The following is a 25710-nucleotide window of genomic DNA, read 5'->3' as shown; positions in this document are numbered from 1 at the left end:
TCTCTCTTATGTTTAATTATATATTACCTATAACCAATAGAAAGTCAAGTTTTTCATCTATCAAACAATGTAGTATAACATTGTGTTCTGAACAGATAAGTGTCAATTTCTCTCAGAGTACCAACATCGTTCCAGTGGGAAAGTTAATGACTACCTTGGATGAATTTGTAACGGCAGGAGTTTGCAGCTACTTCTAACTGTTATTCCTGTACATATTATAAGTAAAAAATAGTTTCTTGAAATAGACTTGAAAATGAAGTTATTATCTTGCTGTTCCATTTAGATGCATCATCAGTACCCATCAATGAAAGTATTTGTGTCATTATAGACCTTTGTGAATATTGTGAAGAAATTTTATTAGGGGTGTATATCTCATAATACAGTTGAACATATGTACGATTTTCTCCTAACTTTTTTAAATTTTGTGATAATATTTGTTGTTTTTGTGTTCTTGTACATGCATTATTTAAAGGTGAAGCTCTACTTACCTGGTATGAAACAAACTGATCTAAGTCCTGACTTCTGGTATAGATAGGTCACACATTGATGATACTTTTTAATTTAGCACCATGGACATTTTTGTAACAAACCTACTTATTTTTTTAAGAATATTTGAACAACTTTTTTTGAGCTATAAAACTGGCTTTGGAATATTCACGTTTCATTAAAACATTACTTTTTCATGATACTCTTATCAATAATAAACCCAGTACTTGCCCTATTATATTTAATTTTAACCCCCATCACCCAGATAAACACCAAGGGTAGTGTAGTTCATGGAAAATTCAGCCATATTGACTGTACATGTAAAGAAAATCACCCAAAAATAATTATGAAAATATTTATATAAATGAATATTAAATTGATTTAAAAACATGTTAGATATATTAAGTGAAACCTTTTGATTACCAGCTCATGTTTTTACCGTAACTTTTGTATGATGAAAAAGTTACTTCTGCTATATGCCAGTAATTGTAAGCATAGTGAAACTGCATGTGGAGTTTTTGTGAGGTTTTAAAATAAATTAAGAAAACTAAAATTAATAATTGAAAGCTGTAACAAAGATAAGTATTTTTAATTGTTTCTTTAAAAAAAGAATGTCACAATTAAATCTTTCCAACTTTCTCAAGCTTCAAATTTGTAAAAGTATCATGTATTTCAGAAGCTGCATCATAACATGTATAAAGTTCATCTCAAGTTTCAAACAATTTTATCCATTATTATTGTCTATTTATTTTTTGTAATGCAATAAAACAAACCAGGGCTTTTAAATGTTAGTTAGGTGTGAATGAGGAAAAGGATCTTGGGGTATTTGTTAACTACAAATCTTAAGCTTTTGGGACAGTATTCTAATGCATATTGTAGAGCTAATGAAATTTTGGATTATATGTAATGAAAAGCACTGACTATATGATTAAAGGGGCCATAAGTTAGTAGTTAGGCCTTATTTGGAGTATCATATACAGGTTTGATCCTCTTAATTTACGAATGTCATTGAGCTTTTGGAATATTTGATGCATCATCCTTTTTTGTAGTTTGGTGAAGATAGTAAGATTAGGAGATGCTAAGACAAATTTTAGCAGGCTGTCCACCGAGCCCATGAGGGATTTTTGGCAGATGCTCACTTTCTTATGTAATACATGTAGGTGCACTTGTCTTCCTCAGCTCTTTCCCTACAAACTTGGCTCCTCTGTTGTTAGGATCTCCTAGTGGGGATGCACTTTTACCCAACATGTATTTCTACATGTCTTACTCATGGAACCTTTGTAAGGCTACATTTGTATGTTGGATAGTTTTTGGAGATCTTCCTGACTCTTTTCAGTCCTGGCTGGAAGCTGCTCATCAACACTCCTACATTTCATTCTTGGCCTCTTGTACTTCACCACCTTCACCTGCTTCCATTCCTGTTTCTTGCCCTCCCCATTACACCCATTTGCCTGTCCTCCTTTCCCAGGTATCAGCAACTAGCTGACGATTTACTCATTACTGGACCCCTGCTGCCAATGATACTAGTTACTATACAGGAGATTCTGACAAGGTTGAAGTATTTTGGCCAGATTTGTGCACCTTTAGAGTGAAACCTTTATTCCCTGGAGTCATGCATATGTGTGTGCCCATCAGTGAGTGTTGTGGAATCAATGGAATCTTTCTTGGGATTCCTTGGTTTCAGTTATCCTACTCCCTCTTTCAGTACAAGTCGATTTGGCCTGGTGTTTCAAAAGGGACAACACCACAACAGGTGTTACTCTTCTTCCTCCCTGTCCTGAGATGCATCTCTATTGGGTTGGGGGAGTGATTATGGATTCCCAGGATATCATGGTTCGTGGTCTTTGGTCGGCTCTACTCATCAATATTTTGGAGCTTCTTGACATTCATCAAGCATTGGATCATTTTTGTCATGATCCATTCCAACAATTCAACTGTTGTCTCTTACATCACTTGACAGGGGGGACCCATTCACATTCACTTTGTTTTCATTTGCTAGAACTCCTGTTCTGGGCCCATTCACATCACACACATTCTTACTAGCATGTCATGTCCCAGGTGTCTTGAATCTTGTTGTGGATCGATTATCTTAGTCTGACAAGATTATTCCCATGGAGTGGTTCCTAGATTCTCAGCTGTTTCGGTGGTTGTGCACCCAGTAGGATAATCCACTTCTGGATGCATTTGCCATCCACCTCCCAGTTCCATATCCTTTGGCTTTGGTAGATGCCTTCAGTTAGGGTTGGTCCAACCTTTACATTTATACCTATCCTCCTATCTGTCTCCTTCACTGAGTTTTATTCATTATCCAAACCACTCCAGTCCTTACTCTATTTCAGTCATCACCTCCATTACTACTTCCTCTCCCCCACTCCCTGTTTCATCAACCTCAGTTGTCTGTGTGTCATCTTGCCATGACCACACTCATGTCAGTTGTGAGGTGATCTCGACTCTTCACACACGTATCATCCCTTTTTTCCCATTCAGTCCATCTTTTATCCTTAATGGTGTATCAGAGAAATGCTACTTTTTGCTGTTGGTCTCTGCACCTTGGTTATCTCTCTTCCTATTGTAGTGTTCCTTGTGTCTTATAATTATTTTACTGGTTGTTTGACAATGCTTCTTATGTGTCTACCATTGCTGGTTATCGGACAGCCTTGTCCATTACCATACATTTTTCCCATTTCTGTAGTTTTTTCCTCTAACTTTTGTTTCATTTCTTTTGGCTACTTTGTCCACCTTGTCTTACCTTCCCAATTGTTCCCTCCCATTTTCCATATGTATCCTTGGTCTGATCCAGATCATCTTCTCTGTCATGGTCGTGCTCTCATGTGCTATGTTTCCTGCATGGCTTCCTTTCAGGGTTACCATTTCTGCCTCTTTTTCCATTTGAACCCTTCCTATACCTGAGGCATTTTCCATGTCACCCTTGCATGTTGTATTCACCAACTTATTTGTCTAGATCCAAAAATGGTTGTCAAGGCTTGGAGTAGCTACAAATTGAAATACGTGCCAAGATTTTGTTTGACCTGTAAGGAAGTTAACCAGGATCTTAATGATCATTAGTAAAAACACAGTGGTTTAGCAATTCAGTCTTGTTTGCCTACTTCTGTCCTATCATTTAGTAGGTGATGTATCTAATTCACAGTATCGCAAATTGCTCTAAAAATGGGGAATTAATAAATTATGTTGCTTGCTGAACTACAAAACTAAGATGTTATAAAGAGACGATCCGTGATTTTGTAACTTGGCCTCAAAAACTTTGCCCATTACTTTTTCAAAAGGTAGGTCTATTTAAATTGAAAAGGTCTATATCCCTAAGACCTTGACAAAACAAACTTGTTATATTTTTGTCATTCATAATGAAACATGTACATGTACATAGTAAAACTGCTAACTATCCTAGTTTGTTTACAAATGCCTTGCAATGTCCAGTTCACAAAGTGACAAGTTGTATATATTCCTTAAATCCCTAGGCCACTTTTATGACACAGTGATCAGTGTATGCCTAGTTCCAGTTGTATTGTTAAGTTGTTAGCTAACAGCACACCTACTTTGAGCTTTGATGTGCGCTGTAGTTATGGCATGCATTTTTGCATTTGATTTATTTGCATTTTTGCCAGATATGTAGAACATGCCATCCATCGTGGCCAATTTCATGATGTATTATCTAGCATAGCATCTTTGGATAATAAAAAATAATGATAATCGGAAACACTAACTTCTATTTGTTGATTATGTGCACGAGTCAAAATATTGTTTGATTTACCTGAGCAGTCTTGAATTAATTGAATGTACACAGGTCAGACTATTGACTATGATTTTGAATTTATTATGGGTATCTACAAGCTCTTATTAAAATCTACAAGTCTGTTGTGCATAAAAGTCAGGTGTGTTACAAAAGTATTTGTACTAAAAATGTGTCCATGAATTGATGATGTTTCTCTGACTAAGACTTTGATGAGTTGGAGTTCAAGGTAATGTTTATGATAAGAATAAAATGACTTTTATCCATTGTAAAGTTTACATATTGTATATGCACAACCCCTAGAACATTTAAAATGCACATCTTCTCTTTTTTTTTCAGTATCCCTGTATATTGTATCTGGTATTTACTCTACCACGAATTGTCACTAAATCAGCAGTGTAGGAAAAAATTAATAGTTAATAACTGGCTTCAAATACATAATACCAAGTTGAATGGTACTCTGTGAAAGATCATGACGTCCACTCTCTGATCCCCACTCTTGGACAAAGGGTTAATTGAAAATAATAATGAGAAGCCATGATGGCAATGTTTTGAATACTTGGATGGTTGGAATATTCCAAAACAATAATCATCAAAAGTATTAATTTTGATTAGTTGATTATTTTCTTGAATTTAAGACATTTAATTGTGATTTTGATTAATCAGTTATTTTATTGGGCTCTAATCAATGTAATTGAAGCTGATAGATAATTGAGTAATCTAGTTAATTGCCCAGCTGTGGTGATAGTTGACTTTGTTTGTGGTTCATCTCCATCTGTCTTTGGGTACTTAGGCAGGATCATTGATAGCCTCAACAGGAGAGCATCAAAAAAAACTTAGAAATGATTGTTGTTTACCTTGTGCCATGCTGTCAAACATTTCTAGAGCAATAAGCCAACATGTAGGTTCATTTGTGTAGAACACTTAATTTTAAGAACAAAAACATGTGACAAAATAAAACCAAACACTTAATGGAAAATCATGCTTTACTTTACCATACAGCATACCTATAGTTTTGCTTGATTTATAAAATATTTTAAAATAAACAGCAGCAGAAGGCCACTAAACTTGGGGATGATAGACAAATTATAGGTATAGTAGTTTACATCAAACAGTACCTTACAGTCAAAGAATATGAACTGTGTGATGCGCAACAACAACAACTAGTTTATGCAGAACTCTGCACAAAAAAAATCATAAGCAATAAACTTTGCAACCAATTTCATAAACCAGATATTGGTTGCATGTGTGTGTTACCTTAAGTTATTTTTGTTTCTTGTTTAAGATGTGCAAAATTATTTACTAAACTTCAAGTGCAATTGTTAAGAAAATTTAAAGAAAAAAGAAATTATGAGGTGTTATACTACATACATTTCCTGTATACAACAGCTTCAGATGTAAAGGAAACACAACAAAATATGTTCTTAGATGTTATTCTTATGATACAGTTTCTTGGAATCTGAATAGTTACAAAAATTGCAAATGTGTTTTTGTGGTTTGACTTTAAACGTTAAATACGGAATCTAACAAATTGATGACTTAGTACTTAAAATCTAAAAATAATATTAATACTTATTAAATATTTGTATTTTTATTGAATAATATTTGTTGTTTCTAACTGTGTGAAGCTTATTGAAATACTGTGGTAAAAACACAATAGGCCACACTCATTAGTTTCACAAATAAATGTATATACATTCATTTATTCTCGAATACTGTTTCTAAATGCCTGGAACTTAGAAAGTTGTGTATTACATGTGAACATGTTCTGTACTGTTATTTTTTATGTACATCAACGATTACCCACATGTTTATTTTTGCAATTTGATCTTTGATTCTCATTCAATTGTTCTAAAAAAATTTGTGAATAATGGGAACTTACTTCCCATCAGGAATGTAAATTTGTTTGTTGTTAAAAAACACATGGGATGTTTTCTGTGAGCATTATGAACTTAACTAAATTCTGCAAATAAACTGTACAGTGAAAGCTTATCAAATTCTGCTGTGACTGAAAAATGAACATAAAAGAAAGTACTGTTACAAATGGTGCAATTTTTTAAAGAACATTTTATAAAAAGGTGAATTTAACCTTTTTAATATGATTTATGAATTACTGTAAGAGATGATAATTCCTAACCTTGTAAATTCTCTTTTTCTGGAATGAATACTCTAGAAATATACATGTATACAAAACTTCATATTGTTAATTTCATTGACAATTTTTACATAGTTTTGGTGAAAGTGTTTCTTTTTAATCTAAAGGAACACAAATCATTGAACAGTTATAATTTGTACTGTACTTATGTGCATTTTATTGTTAGCCCATTTCCAAAGTATGGTAAACTAATGTTTCCAAGTTTATTTTATTTTAAAGTTAGTGTGAAAATATAAAGGCTTGTAATTTTTATACCTTTGGCTTATGCTAACTAAGGTACATTAGTTACTAATGCTGTACAAGTTTAGAAAGTGAACAGTAATATAAGAATGAAATACCATGCTTACTTTTTCATGTAAATTTTTACTTGTGATATCACTTAATTCTAACATCTTATTTTTGAAAAACAAAATTAAAAATTGTTGTAAATGGGAATAGAAATCTATTTAAACACAAATATTATTATGAATTATATTTAGTTTTGACCACGAAAACAGCCAGACAAATAAATAGAAAGCATATAACTAAAATTGACAATCACCAATTACTAATCATTGAATGCAAAGCTATGTGCTAAAGACATAAAATTTACTCCTGGTTTGTTTGTTTTTTCCACAGCAAAGCATATTAAGTATTCAAACTTCAATGGCCACCACAAACTCTAGTGGTCCTGTTGTAACCCTCCAGGACTTAAGTGAAAGGAGGGAACATGTTCAGGATGGAAGTGAAAGTGGAGAGTCTTCTGGTATATGTAGTCATTTAAGCCATTTAACATCTCCAACTGTTTTGGGAGATTATCGTACAATTCACAACTCCAGAATGCCTGTCCTTGGACCAGGTAATCATTTTTATCTTACATTTTTTAATTATTATTAATATATTTTTTTTTGCAGATGACAGAAAATACTTTACTTGAAATTAAAATGATTATAGTACAAGGAAGTTTGACAAGATCAGTGATCAAAAATCAGTATCAAACACCATTTAAGAATCTCAGGTGAATGGAAGAATGGTGTTAAATTTTGTCTGGAGAGGGTGCTCTTGTGCACAAAAGGTTTTTGCATATACAACTAAGATGACTACAAAAAGTTATTTAGTTATTTTTTTATATTAATCAATTATTCCAATACGATACTTTACTTCTGCTCACATAATAGCTTTTTTCGTTCAATGTTATTCTCTGTATGCACAATTTTTGCTCACCACTAACCTTGATATTCCCACCTACAAGTAAGCATGCAACATATCCTGGTGCAACTTCCTCCCTCTATACTGTAAAGCCCAATCTTCACTTTTCAGTTTGACATAGTGTAGTGCAGACATATCTAACTTTAACTCACTTTTGCTTCAGTTTTTTTATTTCATGATTTGTTAAATGACTAGCTTTTTTTTGTTAACAGTTTTATTATTATTTTTTAAATGAAACTAAATTTTGTAGGTTGATTTCTAAGTTTGAATTATGAATACTGAATTTTAAATTATAGCAATTATTACTGTTGTTACTCCTGCTACTGCACCTCAACCTGCAGTATCTCAGGTCTGTGCTCTCCTCCTGCAGCTGGCAACTATTCAGTCGAGATGAGTACACCACAACTCCTCCTGCACTTCGTAGCTGTTCAGTTCAGTTGAAGCATACACATTACACAAATCAGGCTCCACATTTTCTGTTGAGGAGATTTTGGTTTTGATACATTGCATGTTTGGGTCCATTATACAGCCTGCTGTATCTCTTTATACCAGACCAGATATTCCTTTTCCTGGTGAACATGGACAGAATGACAGGATTTAGATAGCTTGTTTCCACCCCTTCCTTTGCTGTGCCTTCCTGAATTCAACTTACAGAAACTCCCAGACAGTCTACACTTCCTGGATATAGTGTCACAGGTATGCTACCTTTTGTCTATATCCTGTGTCTTAAGATTCTTCCATAATTGTACCCCTTCCTTGAATCACCTAGTTTTCCCACTCTCTCTAGCTATCAGGATACATGGGGTCAGTATATCCTCATCCCCTCCTCTCATACATTAGATTCCTAGGCATTAGCATTTCATCATTAGAATTTACCTTTTCTGGACTGTCAGGCCTTGAAGTCTTTGATTCAGGTGTGAGGGATCTGACCCAGATCCTTTTGTGAGATTTTCCCCAAGCTCAATTTTCCCATCTCTGTTTGACTCTAAGTACCCCACTGCATTACTTACCATCTTCCATCTCCTATCCGAAACTATCCACTGATCCTCAGAGGAATTTTTAGAGAATACTCACTTTCTTATGTATTCCACATTAGCTTGCTTGTTTTCCTCAGCCTTTTCCAAAGAAACTTGATTCCTCTGGTGTTGGGATCTCCTGGGTGGGGATTCACTCTCAGCCAATGTGTGCTTACCCACATCTTATTTATGGAACTTTAGTATGGTTACGTTTTTACACAAGATGGTTTTTGGAGATCTTCCTGATTCTTTGGAATCCTGGGAAGAGATTGCTTTCAACACTCCTCGCTTTCATTCTTGGTCTCTTGTCCTTCACAGCTTTCATCTACTCCCATTCCTGCTTCCCACCCCACTGTTAATGGTACCAGTGAATATACAGTAGGTTTGGGCAAGGTCAGAGCATATTTGGTCAGGTTTTTGCATCTGTGGAGCAAATTCACCTCAGATCCTTGCGTGCTTCAAGTATTATCTGAAAGACTTTCCCCCTTCGTTTTCTTACTCCACATCTCTTTCCATTCCCTTCTTCTCGGGATGCATTTTATTGCCAGCATCTTTCTCAAGTGGTTTGATCTCTTCTTCTCAAGGACACTATTAAACCTATCAGTCAGCCATCTTCAGGGTTCTGTTCCAGAGTGTTTGTAGTTCATGAAAAAATCAGGGACTGGCATCCTGTCATAGAATTTTTCAGTCTCAACTGTTTCATCGACCTCCTTCCTTTCACCATGGTATATTTCCTCACTCTTAGGTGGGTGTGTACTCTGGGTCTTTGGATGCCAAAGGTGAATGTCTTGGTTGTTTACCTTCACATCCAGACATTACCATCATTTTGTCCACAGAGGTCTAGTTTATCAATTCCATGATCTTTTCTGTGTATTCTTTTGGGTAGTCTGGGACTTCTTTCTTCTCATTATCTGCAGTTCTACCATTATATGTACGACTGGCTGTTTCTAGCTCCATCCCAACAAACATCTCACTCACACATAGAGTTACTTTTTTGTGAGGCAGCTTATCCAGGTTGTGTATGAAGCTGGAGAAGTCTTTTCTTATTCTGACCCATTTCCTTATCCACTTGGGAGTGTTCTTTAACTCCTGTCTCAGTTGGGTCCAACCTTCTCTTCTTTGGTTGAAATCGATGGAGCTATTAGTTTTCAAAGTTCAATCCTATCATTCTTTTACTGAACATGAGGTTCTTTCTCTTTTGGGGACTTAGGTTTCCATGTGTGCTCTTCAGTGGGTGTTGGCGCAATCAGTGGAATATTGCTTTGGATCCCCTGGTTCTAGTTATTGTACTCCCTCACTCACTCACTACAAGTTGATTTAGCCTGGTAGCTGAAAAGGGACAAAACCAAGGCAGGCACTCCTCTTCCTTTTCCCCATCCCAAATTGCATCTTTTTTACAGATGCTTCTCTGTCAGGTTGATGCCTCCCAGTGGTACAGTGGTATGTCTGCAGACTTATACCACTGGAAAATGGCTTTCGATACCCATGGTGGGCAGATCACAAATAGCCCTTTGCAATAACCTTGTACTTAACTACAAACAAACAAACTGTCAGGTTGGGGAACATTTATGAATTCCTAGGAATTCGTGGGTTGTTGGTCTTCGGTTGAGTCAGCTCTGCTCATCAATATTCTGGAGCTTCTTGCCATTCATTTAGAGATGGATTATTTCCTACCTTTGGTACGAGGTCATGATCTATTCTAACAATTTGACTGCTATCCCTTACATCAGTTAACAAGGGGGAAACCTCTTCATCTTCACTTTGTTTTCGGATGTTAGAATTCCTATACAGAGCTCATAGACTCTACTTCTGGACACCTTTGTTACCCACCTCATTTCCAAGCTATTCATCCGTTGGTCCCCTGTTCCACATCCTTTGGCTTTGGTGATAGATGTCTTCAGTCAGGATTGGTCCAACCTTTATCTTTATGCCTATCCTTATCCTTCCCAAGTTTTATCCATTATCCAAACCACACTGTGTTGAGTCTTTTTTGCATCTTTCTGACCTGCTCAACCTTGTTATGGGTTTCAGTCCTTACTGCATTCTATTTATCATTCCAGTACTCTCCCATTCCCTGCTTTGTCAACTTCAGTCATCTGCATGTCATTCTGCCATCATCACACTCCAGCTATACATGTGGCATTTGTCCGGTCTCTTGCAAAGTGGTCTGGACTCTCCACACACTTATCATCCTTTTTCCCATTCAGTCCATCTTTCATCCTTAATGGTGTATCAGAGAAATTGGTGCATTTTTTTTCACTGTTAGTTTCTGCACCTTGGTTACTATCCTTCCAGTCCTAGTGTTCCTTGTTTCTCATAATTCTTTACCTGGTTTATTAACAATGGTTTTTCTGTATCTACCATTGCTGGTTATCAGGCTTCCTTATCTAATACCTTCTGTTTTTCCCATTCTTGTATAATTTTTCTTCTCATGTTCTGTTCCTTTTGGCTCATTTGATCATCTCGTCCTACATTCACACCTTTTCCCCCTCTCTTACATTTCCCATTTGTATTCTCACTCTGGTCTGGATTGTCTTCTCAGTCCTGGCCATGCCCACTGGTGCTTTGTTGCTTACATGGCTTCCTTATGTGGTTAACTTTCTGCCTCTTTCTCCATTCATACCCTTCCTCTACTAGAGGCATTTCCTCTCTCACCATTATGGTTGGTTTTGCCAACTTATTCGGCTGGCTTATTCTTCCATGTCTTATGATTCCCAAAATATTTTCCAGATATCCTTTCTTCAGATTCAGCTCCTCACTCTTTCCTTGGCTGACCAATTCTGTTGCCCATGGAAAGAGATCATCCAAGCTGCATGTGAACCACACTACACACCATTGTTTCTCATTGTTCATCATGTAGTCTTCTCCTCCTCATCAGGATGCTAAGTTTCCCCGTTGCTATCCTTCACACCTCAGTTCAACTGTGAGTGGGTAAGTAATTTTTCTGTTTCTTTATTTTCATCACAGGGGCACATTTTACATGTTGGATCCCACTCAGTGGCAAGCTATTATATTCCATAAATCTGCAATGTACAGTCGTTAAGGTCTATGACATCCACTGTTGAGATGGGGTACTCCAGAAGACTACACGTTCATCTTTGCAGTGTTTTGCATTATAAATATGTCAGTCCCAAAACATACCAATTCATGGATTATTGTGTAAAATAGTGTTGTGATCCATCCCTCCAATCCTGATTTAATAAATCGGGTCTGGCTACTTTTAGAAACAAGGTTTCATGATTGCCCATTGTACTTTCTCCGGTTTTGCATTCCTTTAGACAACCTACAGAGTTGTCCCCCCACCCCCTCTCCAATTGGAGTATGGGAGACCTTGCCACTTACCAGCTTCTGTTCTCTCCCATTCAGTTGAGAGTAGGGTGGTGGTGTTCTGCCAGTGGAGTTGGTGTGTACTCTCTCCTACTATAGATCTGATGTATAGTTCCAGATGCCATCTGGTTTTGGACTGGATGAATCTGCCACATGCAGTTCACCCCTCTGGCTGGGAACCCTCCTTTCTACTGCTGCCTGAATGTTGGTTCCTGGGTGTGTTAGTGTTGGTTGGAGATGGAATGGCCAACATAAGTCCTCACACGTGGTTGGGCTTGGATCCTCCTCCTACTGCAGATTAGACAATGCCTTCTGGTTTTGAACTGGAGTTGACCCTCTATGTTGCATCTACCTTTCTAGCCTGAATATCAGGTTCCTGGGTGGCTGGTGTTGGTTGTGTACTAGGACTGTATACATGTGCTGGCCTGGGTTTTCAGAATGGAAGTCCTCTTTTCCATTCTGATTCTTGTACCTGAGGTAAAGATGATTGGGACCTTCCTCCTACCATGGCCCAAATGCTCCATTCCCAGTGCAGCCAGGTTTTGAACTGGAACTAACCTACTGAAGCACCCTAGCCTCTCTTCACCATTTGGCATGTCCAATTAAGCCACATATATGTTTATGATGGGCAAAGAGTATACATAGTACATATGTGGTGCACTCTCTACGTGGGTGTGTTCATCTACAGAGAGATTTCACACTCTGTGGGCTCTCTTTGGGCACTATCTGAAGGGTGCCCATCAAGTTAAAATTTGCACTGGTCCATTCAGTTCAATGTGGGATTCTAGCTATTATGTGTTACAAGTTGAGTTATTGTATCAGAAGTTATAATTTTCCTACACTGAAAATGTATTTACAATAGATACTTACTTCCTCTCAAACTTTCCACCCATTCTCTCCACTTCTGGTGCTTTTTTTTTAACCTAATCCTGAGGTGAAGATTGGGCTCTACAGTACAGATGGAACCAGCTGCTCCAGGAGGGTTATTACATCCTTGTTTGCATGCTACAGCACAGATATATTACATATAAGCACATGAGGGTAGGTGAGAGTATCAAGGCTAGTGGTGCTCAAAAATGAATGAGAAATTCTGTTATGTCACTGGAGGTATGTATTGGAAATATATTTTCGGTATGGGAAAATTATAACTTCAATTTTTATTTTTACAGATTATTACAATAGTAATAATTATAAATTTCTTCTATATATCTTTGGCATACACAAGATCAATAGATAGATATATTTTATATTGTTTATTATCATAAAAAGCATTATAAGAAGGAATGATAACCAAACAAAAGCAACCAAGACAAAGCATATTAAAGTGGTCATTCAAAGTAACTTTCATGATGCCAAGTGTATTCTCAGATGGAATGAAGAGAATGCATTATAGAATATGTAACAATAATAAAGCCATATAAATGAAAACACTTTTTAAATAGTCCAAATTCCCCTCTCACATCATTTTCTTTATTATGCTCATATAGGTTTCTTGATTTTTGACCCATGTATTTCAGCACCTCCTCAACTTGTGTAGATATTTTATTATGAATATGTTTTTATGTAAAAAACTAGTTTGAACACTAAGAATTGTGGATTTGGCATTATTGTAGATGCTGAGTGAATTTCTGCCATATCTTACATTTTCAAGTAGTAGATTCAAAAGTCAAAATATTCAAATTTACTTATACATTAGTAGTCAAACATTTTAAAATTATTTCTATAATTACTGTTGTTATTTGCATGTACAGAAACATTTTGTGACACATCAGCACCTTCTCCAAATGTAATACCTACCAAATTCTGATATTTAATCACTTTTTCAACTATTTTGCATCAAATTGCAAGTGTATTGATGACAGGGCTCTTAGTAACATACGACTTACACATGAGAAAGAGTAAACAAAAATACTATCAATATTGCAACTATTCCCACTGTTTACTGCTAGAGTTCCCTATATATTTTACATAGAGTGATTTCACTCAATTCTTTTTTTTTGTCAGTTGTTTAAATAGACTGTTTTAAACAGGCAAAAACATAAAATTACTTAGTATGATGCAGTATGTGTATCTCAAATTCCAAAAAAATGTTGATAAATTGGAGTTAAAATGATACTGTGTTTTATTTGTCAGTTTTGAAAGATAACTGAAATCAAAGTATGGAAGATAACAATAGCTTTCTAAGGAATCAATAAATAATTTTTCTATAATAAACTTTATAGATTAAAATACATTTATGATCCAAAACCGATCACCTTTTCAGCAATTTATTAATGCCCAATTTTACACTTCCCAACATATCCTTTTATAACATTTACTTTTAATAAGTTGATATTTCTGCTATCCTGCAGGTCTAAAAGCAGCTTTTACCATCATTGTAGTATCATCATAAAACTTTAAAATATTATTCCAAAAACCTTTCCAAATCATCAATATAAAAAATGAACAACAATAGTTCCAAAACAGGCTCCGAGGGGGACCTAACTCATCATATTCCCCAACTAGGAAAATATTAATTTATCACCTCTATTTTTTCTCTCATTGAGGAAAGTTTTACCCATTTCTTTATTTTTCTTCCAAATCGATTAAAACTGAAAAATCAACCTATGAGGCATTTTATTAATGGCTTTCTTTAAATATTTAAATGCCTATGTGTGTTGATTTGACACACCTGTTGTATTGCATTGCATTCATCTAGTGGATGAAATTGTTTGTAACTTTAGATAAACTTTCTACAGATATCATGAAGTTTTCACAAAATAAAATATGTTTATACATGATATTTGTATGGATTTGTAGTTTTGAAAATTCAAAATTAAATCATTGTGATATGTTTGTTTTAAGAAAAAATTGCAAATGCTTACTTTTGTTTAAGATTTTGACTTTTGTTTTCATAAATTCTTGTAAAACTTTTAAGTATAGGTTTTATTTTACAAAATTTAATTTATCTTTCTTTTGATTCAAAAACACCACATATATTTTAACTGTGTTTTCAGTCACCAAATTCTTTTCTAAGTAAAACTATATACTTTATTTTCTCCACTATGGCATTAACCTGCAAAATCATATGTAGCAAGAGTTGATAAATATGAAATAAAATCAAACGAACATTTTTTTTTTTCTAGAATGACTGCATATTTTAACAGACAATTATAATTATTTATCCAAAAACCTTTTGGCCTCTAACACTTTCATAAAGGCTGTCATTTTATTTTGTGTTACCTCTCTGTGGACCATGTCTTAACTACTAAACTAGTAATAATAAAACAAAAAAAATCACCAAGTGAGCACATAGTTCAAGTTATAGTAAGCAAATTATTTAACACATGCATACCTTTCTGAGAAATTTTTTATAATGTTTTTCATTCATGTTTTTTTATCTAACCTGATAAGTTTCTGTTTTAACATTTTTAGTTATTTTATATAACAACAATAAAAAAAATATATGTAAAAAAACAAGATGTTTAGTAGATTATCTGGCATTTTTTTTTTCTTTTTCTCAGCCAACTTTAACCTTACTCTTTGGTAATGATGGTAGTAGTACATAAAATTATTATTATGATAAGCCACTTATTCTCTGCACACAGGATTAGCTTTTCTCATTTTGTGCTACTCTCTTTATGCAAACTTTTTCCATAAGCCTTCATCATCCCTCTGTTGAAATCCAAAGTTCCAACACGTCTCTCATGCAAATCATCATGCATCACCTCTCCACCAATAGGAGAGTACTACTATTATGTGACACATGTGACTCCCTCTACGCACCACTACCGAACTATCACTTCTCATTTGACAGCTGTCGAGTTCAGACGTTCTTTCTTACATTGTTCAGTTACTTGAAATGGTTTATTTTTTTTATTTTGCTTTTTTATATTTTTCTTAACATTATTTACTACATTTCACAGTTGTGGAGTTCATATTTTTATTAAAGCATTACCTCCTCGTATTTCCCGCTTATGAAGTCTGAAGTTACAGTCACCACTTCGGGTACTTTGCTAGGGTCTCATGCTGTATTTTCAGCCACAGGTGACCCATTGGGGGATATATTGTCATTCATTCACTGGAAGATTGATCGGTATATGAGCCAACCTCTCTCGTCTACTTCTGCCCCCCCTTCTCCTGATCTTTTTGAGCTGGGCCAGGCTGATGACAGTTTTAATTGTTTGTTCCTTCCCTCAAGTTTTCCACACTTTCCTGTTGACTACCTGATGATTCAGCTTGTCCATCTTTATCTCTCGGGTATGTGATGTTTTGTCTCTTACACCTGCTTTCAATGAACCTAGACCTTCATGAAACAACTTCCCTACCCTATTTAGTCTTTTCCTCCATCCCCCGATATTAGAGTTCACTTGGACCGATTTGCCTATCAACTGTGGGACGGTGTTAGTGCTTGTCCCCCATGGATTTTGGATCAGTCTGACCTTGCTTAACATCAGGCAGACTTTCCCTTTCTTGACCAACAGTTGTTGGAGTCATTCTATCTGTTTTGGGGGCAAACCCATATTACCCTGTCTAACTTACCCAAGCTCAATTTTCTTGCCTTTGTCTCACCCTCACGACTCTTTCCTCCCTTCACCTTCTGTCAGAGGCTCTTCACAGACTCTTTTGCTGAAATCCTCTCCATCCTTACTTCTATGTTGGCTCATCTGCTGTTGTTTGTTATTGGTACCTCTTGGGCTGTGATGCAGTTTTGGAGCAGACCTGTCTCCAGGCTCCTTAACTGAAGGACCTTTGCATGGCGGCATTTTTGCAGCATTATGTCATATATGGTAACTCTTGTGTTGCATAGCACTGGTTCCTCTTCCCCCACCTTCCCCTTCCCAACCTCTTTTTGTTCCACCATTCCGCAGTGTTATGGTTCGATGATTTACTCAACAACACATGATCTGCCAACAGCAGTTCCGGTGACTATGTGGTCGGTTCGGGCTTAGTGAGGGCTCGTCTGTTGAGTTTCATTCCTCAGTGGGGACTTTTTTTCACTGATGTCTGGGTTCACAGAGTGCTCTCAAGAGGGATACATTATCTCCTTTCTCTCCCTTATCCAGTGTTCCCATTACCTTCCCTATTCCTTGGGATTTCTCGACACACTAGTATCTGTCAGAGGCAGTTCAGGAACTCATCACTCGACAAGGTATCAAACCAACTCCACCAAGTTCACGAGGGTTTTACTCCTGCCTGTTTGTGGTTCCCAAGAAAACTGGAGACTGGCATCCTGTCATTGATTTATCCTGTCTCAATCAGTATGTTCACACTCATTGCTTTACCATGGAGACATCCTTTTCTGCTTCTTTGCTTGGCACATTCATGCCATTGGGCTGCTCCTCCGTGTTTATGTGGACAACTGGCTTCTTCTTGCTCATTCCGAACAGCCTGTCACAGCAAGACACTTGAGATGGGGTGTTTCACAAGTTCATTAGAGTGTAAATTCCTCATGATATTTGTGTCATGATATGCCCATCCACGATAATAACAGCCGTAGATGATATTGGTAAAGCAGAAGGAGATTGTTGCCCATCCCTACCATGCCTAGATTGAATAAATCAGTGTGGTCTGCTTTTAAAAAAATAGGGTTTTGTGATAACCCATTGCACTGTCTTGGGTGTTGCAGTCCCTCCAGACTCTCATCTGCACATTTTCCCCCTTTCTTCCAGGAGAGTACGGGAGTCCTTACCACTTACCAGTTCCAAGCTGCAGGGGTGGTTGACCATGGAGGCAACCTACTTGATGGGTTCTGCTGGTGTAGAGAAAGCTGCAAGATCTTTTGGATGAGTAACTAATTCCTTGAGTTGAAGTGCCCAATGCACCCCTCCATTTGAGTGCCCTCCTCCTACCCTCGCATGGATGTTAGTACCCAGCGAGTGAGATTTTGGAGATCGAGTGAACCAATCTTCCCCTCTCAACTTGTCTTCTGTGCTTTGGGTTTCAGAAGGTCTATGTGGTCTGTTTCTGCTTCTGTCCTGGGTTTTCTCTCACTGGGTGATGAGGTTGTCGAATGTGAATTTCCCTCTTGACTCTGGGACTTGATGTGAAGATGGTATGATCCTGATCTTATCTTTGTGAGGATGTCGGTACCCAGCGAGTTGACTTAACAAGTATGGTCTGTCTCGCCCTAGCCACTCTACACCATGGGATACATCCTCACTCAATTAGTGATTCTAATTTCTGTTTAAGATCACATGGCTAAGCTATCCTTTCCCATGTGGATGTGCTCCCTTCATGTTCTGCCATGTGTAGTCCTCCTGATCATGTTGATGTTCATGGCAAAGAGACACTTGGCTCAGATGTGGTGCGGTGCCCCTCCTCAGATCATCTGATCTGTTCCTCTCATTTAGGGGTTGTCCTCTAGATGTTTCCAGGGAATACACCTGTGCTTCCCTTGCACCTGTCCCTCCCCCATTTCAATGTGGGATTCAAGCTAATCTTGTGAGCAGAGGGAGAGTACCTTATCAGAAGTTATAGTTTTCAAAATGAAGATGTATTTCCGATGGGTACTTCACTCCACTCACACCTCCCACCCATCCTCCCCACAATCTTCCAGTGCTCACGTCTTCTGCCAAACTTCAAAGTGATAGTTCGGTAGTGGGGCATAGAGGGAGTCGCATGCTTCACATCATAGTTGTGGTCTCCTATTGGTGGAGAGGCGACGCATGATGATTTGCATGAGAGATGTGTTGGAACGTTGGATTCCAGCAGAAGGATGATGAAGGCTTGTGGCATGCATTTCTCAAAAAGTTTGTATACAGAGGGCAGCTAGTCTTGTGAGAAGAGGGAAGTACCTATCGGGAATACATTTTCATTTAGGAAAATTATAACTATTTCAAATATGCAACTGAGAAGACAAAATATAAACATGCAAAAAATATATTGACCTAAAAATGTTATGATTTAACAAATTTCTACATAAGCTATAAGTGAATTAAAATAATTCCATTAATGGTCGAGGTGATCTTGACAATAGCTAAATAATTAAAAAAATTCTCATTAGAATGATCTAGACTTACACAGAAATTAGTAAATTAAAATTCTTTCTTTTTGTTGGTTATAAATAATCGAATAGCAAATATCAAATGTTACTGACAGAGTTTGAAAGAAAGTATACTTGATGTTTTCTACTAATGTATGTGAGAATAGGCCAAGATATGTGAGTGTTGGTTGCTCTGTGTGTCTGTGTATATGTGTATACACTTAATAAGAACAGAGAGTATATATTTATGAATCCTGAAAAGGTTTGTAGAATAAATACAAAAACATAGAACTAAACAGATATTAAATTAATCTAAAATGGACAAACCAGAAGGATAAAAATAGTAACTGTTTTTCATCTTTTGGCCTTTTGTAACTTGTATTTGAATTTATGTCAGTACTTATTCTGGATACAAAAAGCTAAAATACATTGATTTCACACACTAGGTATATAGTTATATGTTAGTATATTCACACCAAAATATAATTGGGATAATAGTTTATATATGCCAAGTGTTTAAATCCGATATTTATACTTTTTTTGGATGCTGAAACTACCAAAATGTAAGGGTGACAATGTTTTATCCAAATCCACCTTTTAGAAACAATAGTTTTAAACAGATGCATTCAATTTAAGATTAGAATAACTGCTTTTCATTACTGTTTATTGTCACGTGAATGCTTAATAAAAAGTGTAATTAACATTACGTAAAAAGGCAGGCAGTTTTGATTTGGTTTGTTTCGGTTATTCACACAGAGCTACAAAGAGCTATCTGCACAGACCATTTCTATATTATCAACTAAAAAGGTAGGCAGTTAGTCAAGTTTTTATAAGTCGATAGTCTTTGTCCAGAACTTAAATATCATTACTTTGTAGATATTCATGGTTGTACTTCAGTTATAAAAATAATACAATATATTAAATCATTGAATAAATGTGATATGAAAATAACACATGCATGCAATCAATCGGTGCTTTCATTAATCAGTATGTTCAGTATCTTTGTTTTTCATTAAGATAGTGTGGAGAACTGACATGTTCTCAGCATTTGGTTGTATTCATGGTATCCCAAACTATCAAGATATTTTTACACCTTTCTTAGACAGATGTTTGTGCCATCCTTATATTTTAATTTTTCTTTGATATTTCATGCAAGACTTACTTGCAATTTCACATGTTTAGATAATCCAGCAATATGATGTGAAATGTTGAACAAATAAATTGATTGCTACAGCTGGGTAATTAGTGGAATAATTTGCTAATCTATTAATCATTGGGCTCGTAAATCAAATACATTCAACTAATTAATTATTTGCACATGAGATTTGGATAGATGAATAATTAGAAACACTAATTTTGATTAGTTGTATATTTTTCTGAGTTGCGTCACTACTCAGTTACATTGAAGAACCTTCAACCAATCAAAAATATTAAGGAGAAATCATAGTGATAATATTTTGATTACGATACTGTGAAAACAGTAATGATCTGAAACACTAATTTTGATTAGTTGATTATTTTATGTTACATTAATCAATGTAATCATTGTTCATAAGTAATTTATTAATTGAGTTAATCCTCCAACTGTAGTATCTGCTGTATACAGTCACCTCACTAAAGTAAATACAATAAATGATGAACTTCATTTTTCTTAGTCTGTGAGCAAAAGCACCATTTGAACTACAATAGTCTCTCCCTATTAAGACCATCTTTGGGTCTGAACAAAAGTGGTCTTACTAGGATCGACCAGTTCATTAATTAACTGTAAAATATTTGAATGTTAAATTATAATGTTGTGTGTGATACTGATTCATGCCACATGATCAATGTGATTCATGTCACATGATATTACAGATAATTGACAATTTAGCTGATGAGGAAAAAAACATTTTCGCATGAGAACATAGTAGGAAGCTAAGTTAAATTTCTAACTGCTCAAGTGACATGATTAGAGAGCCAGAAAAATTCTGACAGATAACCAACTTTCTCAGCTGTTGACATGTTATTATTCTGTGTTCTTCCCTGCATTATTTACTTAAAGAAAAAGTTATTTTATGGACTAGTAGCGTTGAGGAAAGTATTAAGGCTAACATAGAACTACAGTTAACGACCAAAAAAAAAAGGTTACATACACAGGTAAGTGCTATATTTCTTGTTTGTTTTTTTAACCGTTCTTTACTTGTTATTATAAAAGTAACAAAATTTGAACATTTTAGGCTAGATACCGTGTATTTTGAAACTTTTTATGGTGGACATTTCAAAAATCACGGTCAAAAAGGCAATAAAATTTAATTAGAAAAACCATCAGAGTAATTTAAAAGTGACACACACTGAGTGTTGTCAAATATTGAACATGATTGCAATCAACAATGACCATACCTGTTAGTGTTTATTGTAAACAAAAACAAAGAAAACAGTGGGCAGTTGCAACAAGGAAAGTCAACAATGGCCTTGGGATTGACTTCAGTGGTCGTAGTAGGAAATAGAGGAGTGGTTGGCCTGGGGAAATATTTCATAATGGTAAAGACAGGCAAGTTGTCAGGACTGTAATATTTTGGGATATGAATTGTAGAGTCCAGGGTTCAAGATGTGATGCCATTGAACACTTTCCGCTATTGGGACATTATATAGTTGACAGTCAATCTTTTAATTTTGTTTAAAGGGCAAAAAAAGACTGTGCAATGGTGGGTGCTGTTAGCACAGGTCATAATTCAAAATTAATGGGTTCTGGCCTGATTCATTTAGCCCATGTGGCATAAGAGAATGTTCAGGTTTTAAATTTCAGTTCCATAGTTTTGAAAACTTTTGTAAAAATCCAATACTAATGAATCAATATTAATATATGTACATGATAAGAATGAACTGGCCTAAGTTAAACCAAACAGAATATAATAAATACATTAACAAAAAGGTTTATACTTAAAACAATTGTATTTATAGAATATGCAAAAAATAATAAATAATAGAAATGTTCATACTTTAGGAAAATATCATGTGATGCAACTTAAATTAACAGTGTAGAATACATTATGAAAACAAAACAGCAAGTACTTAAATATTTGCTCTTACAAAATATACTTAAAGCAAGAATATACGTAATAGAAATTTTGATAGTTTAAGGTATCTTGTGATGCGTCTTGAATTATCACAACCAAACATCTGGTCAAGTTGCCCAAACACTGGTCTCATTTAATTAGTCTTCCGAGACTTATGTATATGTTTTTTAAAACTAGAGGCTTTGCTTGTGTCGTCATATGTCATCTCCATTTACGTCTCCATATTGGGGTGAAGATGACAGACTTGCCTTGCTCTTCTTGTCCTTATTTCATGATCATAGCTTATCTAATTCTTCTATTGCAGAGCTGCCCTCTCTGCCACCTATTAGATGCCACAGAAGCCTTATATCTGTCTTGTTCACACGTTTTTACTGATCTTCCTTCATTCCTAAGTTCCTAGACACGGTTCTTAATAGTACTTAGGCCTTGTCTCCTCCTTTTGAATCTTTAGTGACTTGCTTCCTCTCCCATCTTTCACTGAAAAGGCATTTTCTTGTCTTACTAGTTTCAGGTAGAAGGTCTGATGTTTATGCCCTTGATACTTGTATTGTTTGCTAGGAAAACTCTATACTTATCTTGATAGATTCTTTCCACCAAACACTTGGACTGCTACAGATGGTAACCACTTTTTTTACCAGTTGTATGACTTAAACTGACAGACACAGATTATTATTTTTAAGAATTGTTTTTGTTTCCAGTCAGTGGTGTTTATTGCTGTATTACACAAATGGCTTCTTTAGACATTTGTTCACTTCTATTTTTGGCCTGTTCAACCATTTCTGCTCTGTCCCTCTGTACCTTGTTCTCCATGTAGTTGGGACTCTTTGGGCTGAGTTATATTCCTCTTCTCTGTATCCTTTCTTTCTTCTTGCTTCTATTTCTCTGATCCCCTTTCATTACCTAGATGTCTTCAGTCATGTTCCTTTTCCTCTTGTAACCTAATCTGATGTTGTATAACTTCTGTCCTTTTTATCTTCATAGGTGTTTCCTCTTTCTCGACCTTGCCCTTTACTCCTATTCCTTGTCTAATTCATTCAACTTTCCACCTTTTCATTCTGGATTTTAGATCTTTCTCCTTTTTTTTTCTTTGTCTTTCCTCTGCCAAAAGTCTTGTTTGTTACTCTTCTTGTCAGTGACTATCACACATGTACATTTCTGTGGGTACTTTTCTCTTCTCAACTTCTGCTGACAGTCATCTTCCATTTTTCCACTTTAGTCTCCTTCCTTGCTTTTCTTCCCATTCTCTTTTCTCCCTATGACTGCATCTGTAGTCTTTTTCACCTGGTCTGCTGTTGACCATGGTTAATGTGTTGGAAACCTTCCTACAGGTCTTTCTTAGCCTATCCTCCCTTTGTTTTTTCTGTTCTGTTTGTCTTTATTGGATCTTCCCATTCCTTACTTTTCCCTTCTACTCTTTGTTGGAACCTCTTGTGTTTGTTGGTATTTTGAGGGCCTTTGCTTGCCATATTCACAAGCCAGGGCTTTGACTATTTTATTCTGTTAGCTCATTCTCAAATGTTTCCTCTTCTCTTACCTTCCTTCTTTATGGTGGCTACTTAGTTGGGGAGGACTTTCTTTTACCCATTCAAAATTGGATACTTTGGGTGTTTACTTCTTTTCTCAGCTCATCCAACTTCAGTCTGTCTGTCTTTGCCTGTGAACTATGGCATATCTGGTCATCAGGTTTTATACTTCTCATTCTCTTCCTACATGAGAGATTCTTTTGCCTTTGAAGACTCTGGCTCCCCTAGCACTCTTCATTCCTTTTGGGCATGCCCTCATTCATCTCCTACAGTGGATCTTGTGGACCCAAAGTTTTATTACTTGGGGGTCCTTTGTCCTGTTTTGTGAGCCTCTTTTCAAGGAATTGTCATGGTGACTGGACCCTGCCCATACTACTTCTTGCATTCCCTTACCACCTCTTAAACAATATCTCTCCCTTCTTTAATGCTTCTCTCTCTGAATGATATACACTTTTGGTGAGGGCAGGACTTCTGACATTTGGTCAAGGACAAGAGTTCACATCAACATGCTTGACCTTCTAGCTTTTCGCCAGGCATGTTCCTATTCCTGCCCCTACTTCAGTTCATTTGGGTATGTTTCACTCAGTCTATTCCATGGTTTTTCATTCTTCAGCCATCCTTGTGGCTCCTGTTCCATGGCCTTTTGTTTTGGATGTTAAATATACACTTTACCAGGAGCTTCAGTCTTGGTGGCAGACTGCCTCTCTCAAGCAGGCCATATTTTTGTAACAGGATAGCCTCTACACCTCTCAATCTTCAAAGGTGTTTACCCTTGGTTGGACATGTTTCTCATGGACAATTTGCCACCCTTCTCAACTCTGGGCTTCCTCTATTATGCTCCTCTAATCCTCATCCTTGTATCTGGTTGTCAATTTCCCAGCCAAGTCTGGTCTTACCTTTTTCTCTTTACCTATTGATCTACTCCTTCTGGGCTTCGGATATAAACATTACCCTCCTTCTTGGGCCTTATTGTTGGAACCTCTTTGACCACTTTAGCCTTAGAACCTAATATTTGGACCCCCTTTTCATTTCCCATTATCCCCTCTCTCTATTGCTTCTCACTCTCCCATTTCCCTTCTTCATAGAGAGATCTACTCCCTCCACTTTCATGCATGGAATTTGCCCAGTCTGTCACCTATCGGGTTAGACTTTCTACTAATGTGGCATTATTCCATTTGCATTCTTGTTGAATTTTCACTGTGTTTGTTTACCAACTATCTGCAGACATATAATTTCTCATTGGTCCTTCCACCACCCTTTCCTCCTGGCAGTAATTATGTTCACCATCTTTCTGTCTTTCTTACCCAGCTGTTTGTCAGTAGATTCTCAGTCTCTGCCCTTCCTAGTTGTCAGGTGTCCATGACCTTTCTCCTTTCCTGGTACCAACCAGTGTTTCTTCCCCTGTCCTCTATTCTGTTCTCCTTGGCCAACTCTCTTCACTGACTGAGACCTTAAAGACTTATAATATTAACTGTATATCTTACAAAATTTGGCAGTCTTTCAGTTCATATTATATGTCTTTCACATACAAAAAATCATAGTTATAGTGAAGTATTTTTAATGAAATACAACATGGATTTGTCCATTAATATATTGAGTATTTGTTTTGAATAGGCTGTGTGAAAAGTCATTTTCATATTAAAATTAAAAATACTTTTCCTCATCTCAAAAATCTCCTAAATGCATTTCAAACGTTTTTTTTTTAGAATAAAACTTTATAGTTTATCTGTTATTTTCTTTACCCTATCTCAAAATGTGATTGGTCAATTTTACCAACCTCGTAACCACCCAAAAAAAATCAAAATAAACCTAAATTACCTTTTTTTCTTTTAGGAATGACTTTAAATTGTAACATGTAACTACATTCATTTATCCTAAGTAGCTCTAAGTTTGTAACAGTATACATCTGTTTATAGTTAAATTTTATTTTTTATTGCCCTATGAACTGTGTCTAACTACTATCCGCACCATTATAAGTTGTAAATCATTCGAGGAACGTGCAGCACACTTGCTTGCGTGCCTTATGAACCCATTTTAATTATATTATTATTATTACTTATTTTACCTAATCTAGTCTTAAATAACTTAAAAATATCTATATTTTTAGATTTTAGTTATATAATAATAAATAAAGAATAAATATGAAAAACAAGAAATAAAGTACTTATTCAATACTTCTTTTTTATTGCTCTTGGGAGAGAGTTAACCTTAATTTTTATACTATAGATATTAATGCACTTAATAATT

General features: G+C 36.0%; 1 protein-coding gene across 4 annotated transcripts in view; it reads left to right on the top strand.

Moving 5' to 3' along the window:
• LOC106459322 overlaps positions 1-25710 on the top strand; it is a 124490-nt gene that overhangs the window by 10910 nt on the left and 87870 nt on the right. For all 4 annotated transcript variants that reach the window (XM_022385987.1, XM_022385972.1, XM_022385966.1 and 1 more), the window contains exon 2: positions 7008-7227. In XM_022385987.1, the coding sequence (XP_022241695.1) occupies positions 7035-7227 (193 nt within the window). In that variant the 5' untranslated portion in view covers positions 7008-7034. The remainder of the gene's footprint in view (positions 1-7007; positions 7228-25710) is intronic.

This window comes from Limulus polyphemus, unplaced genomic scaffold, assembly GCF_000517525.1.
Source record: "Limulus polyphemus unplaced genomic scaffold, Limulus_polyphemus-2.1.2 Scaffold27, whole genome shotgun sequence".
Taxonomy (NCBI): Eukaryota; Metazoa; Arthropoda; class Merostomata; order Xiphosura; family Limulidae; genus Limulus; species Limulus polyphemus.
The sequence above is the reverse complement of the archived record's forward strand: the minus strand, read 5'-3'. Positions and strand labels throughout refer to the sequence as shown.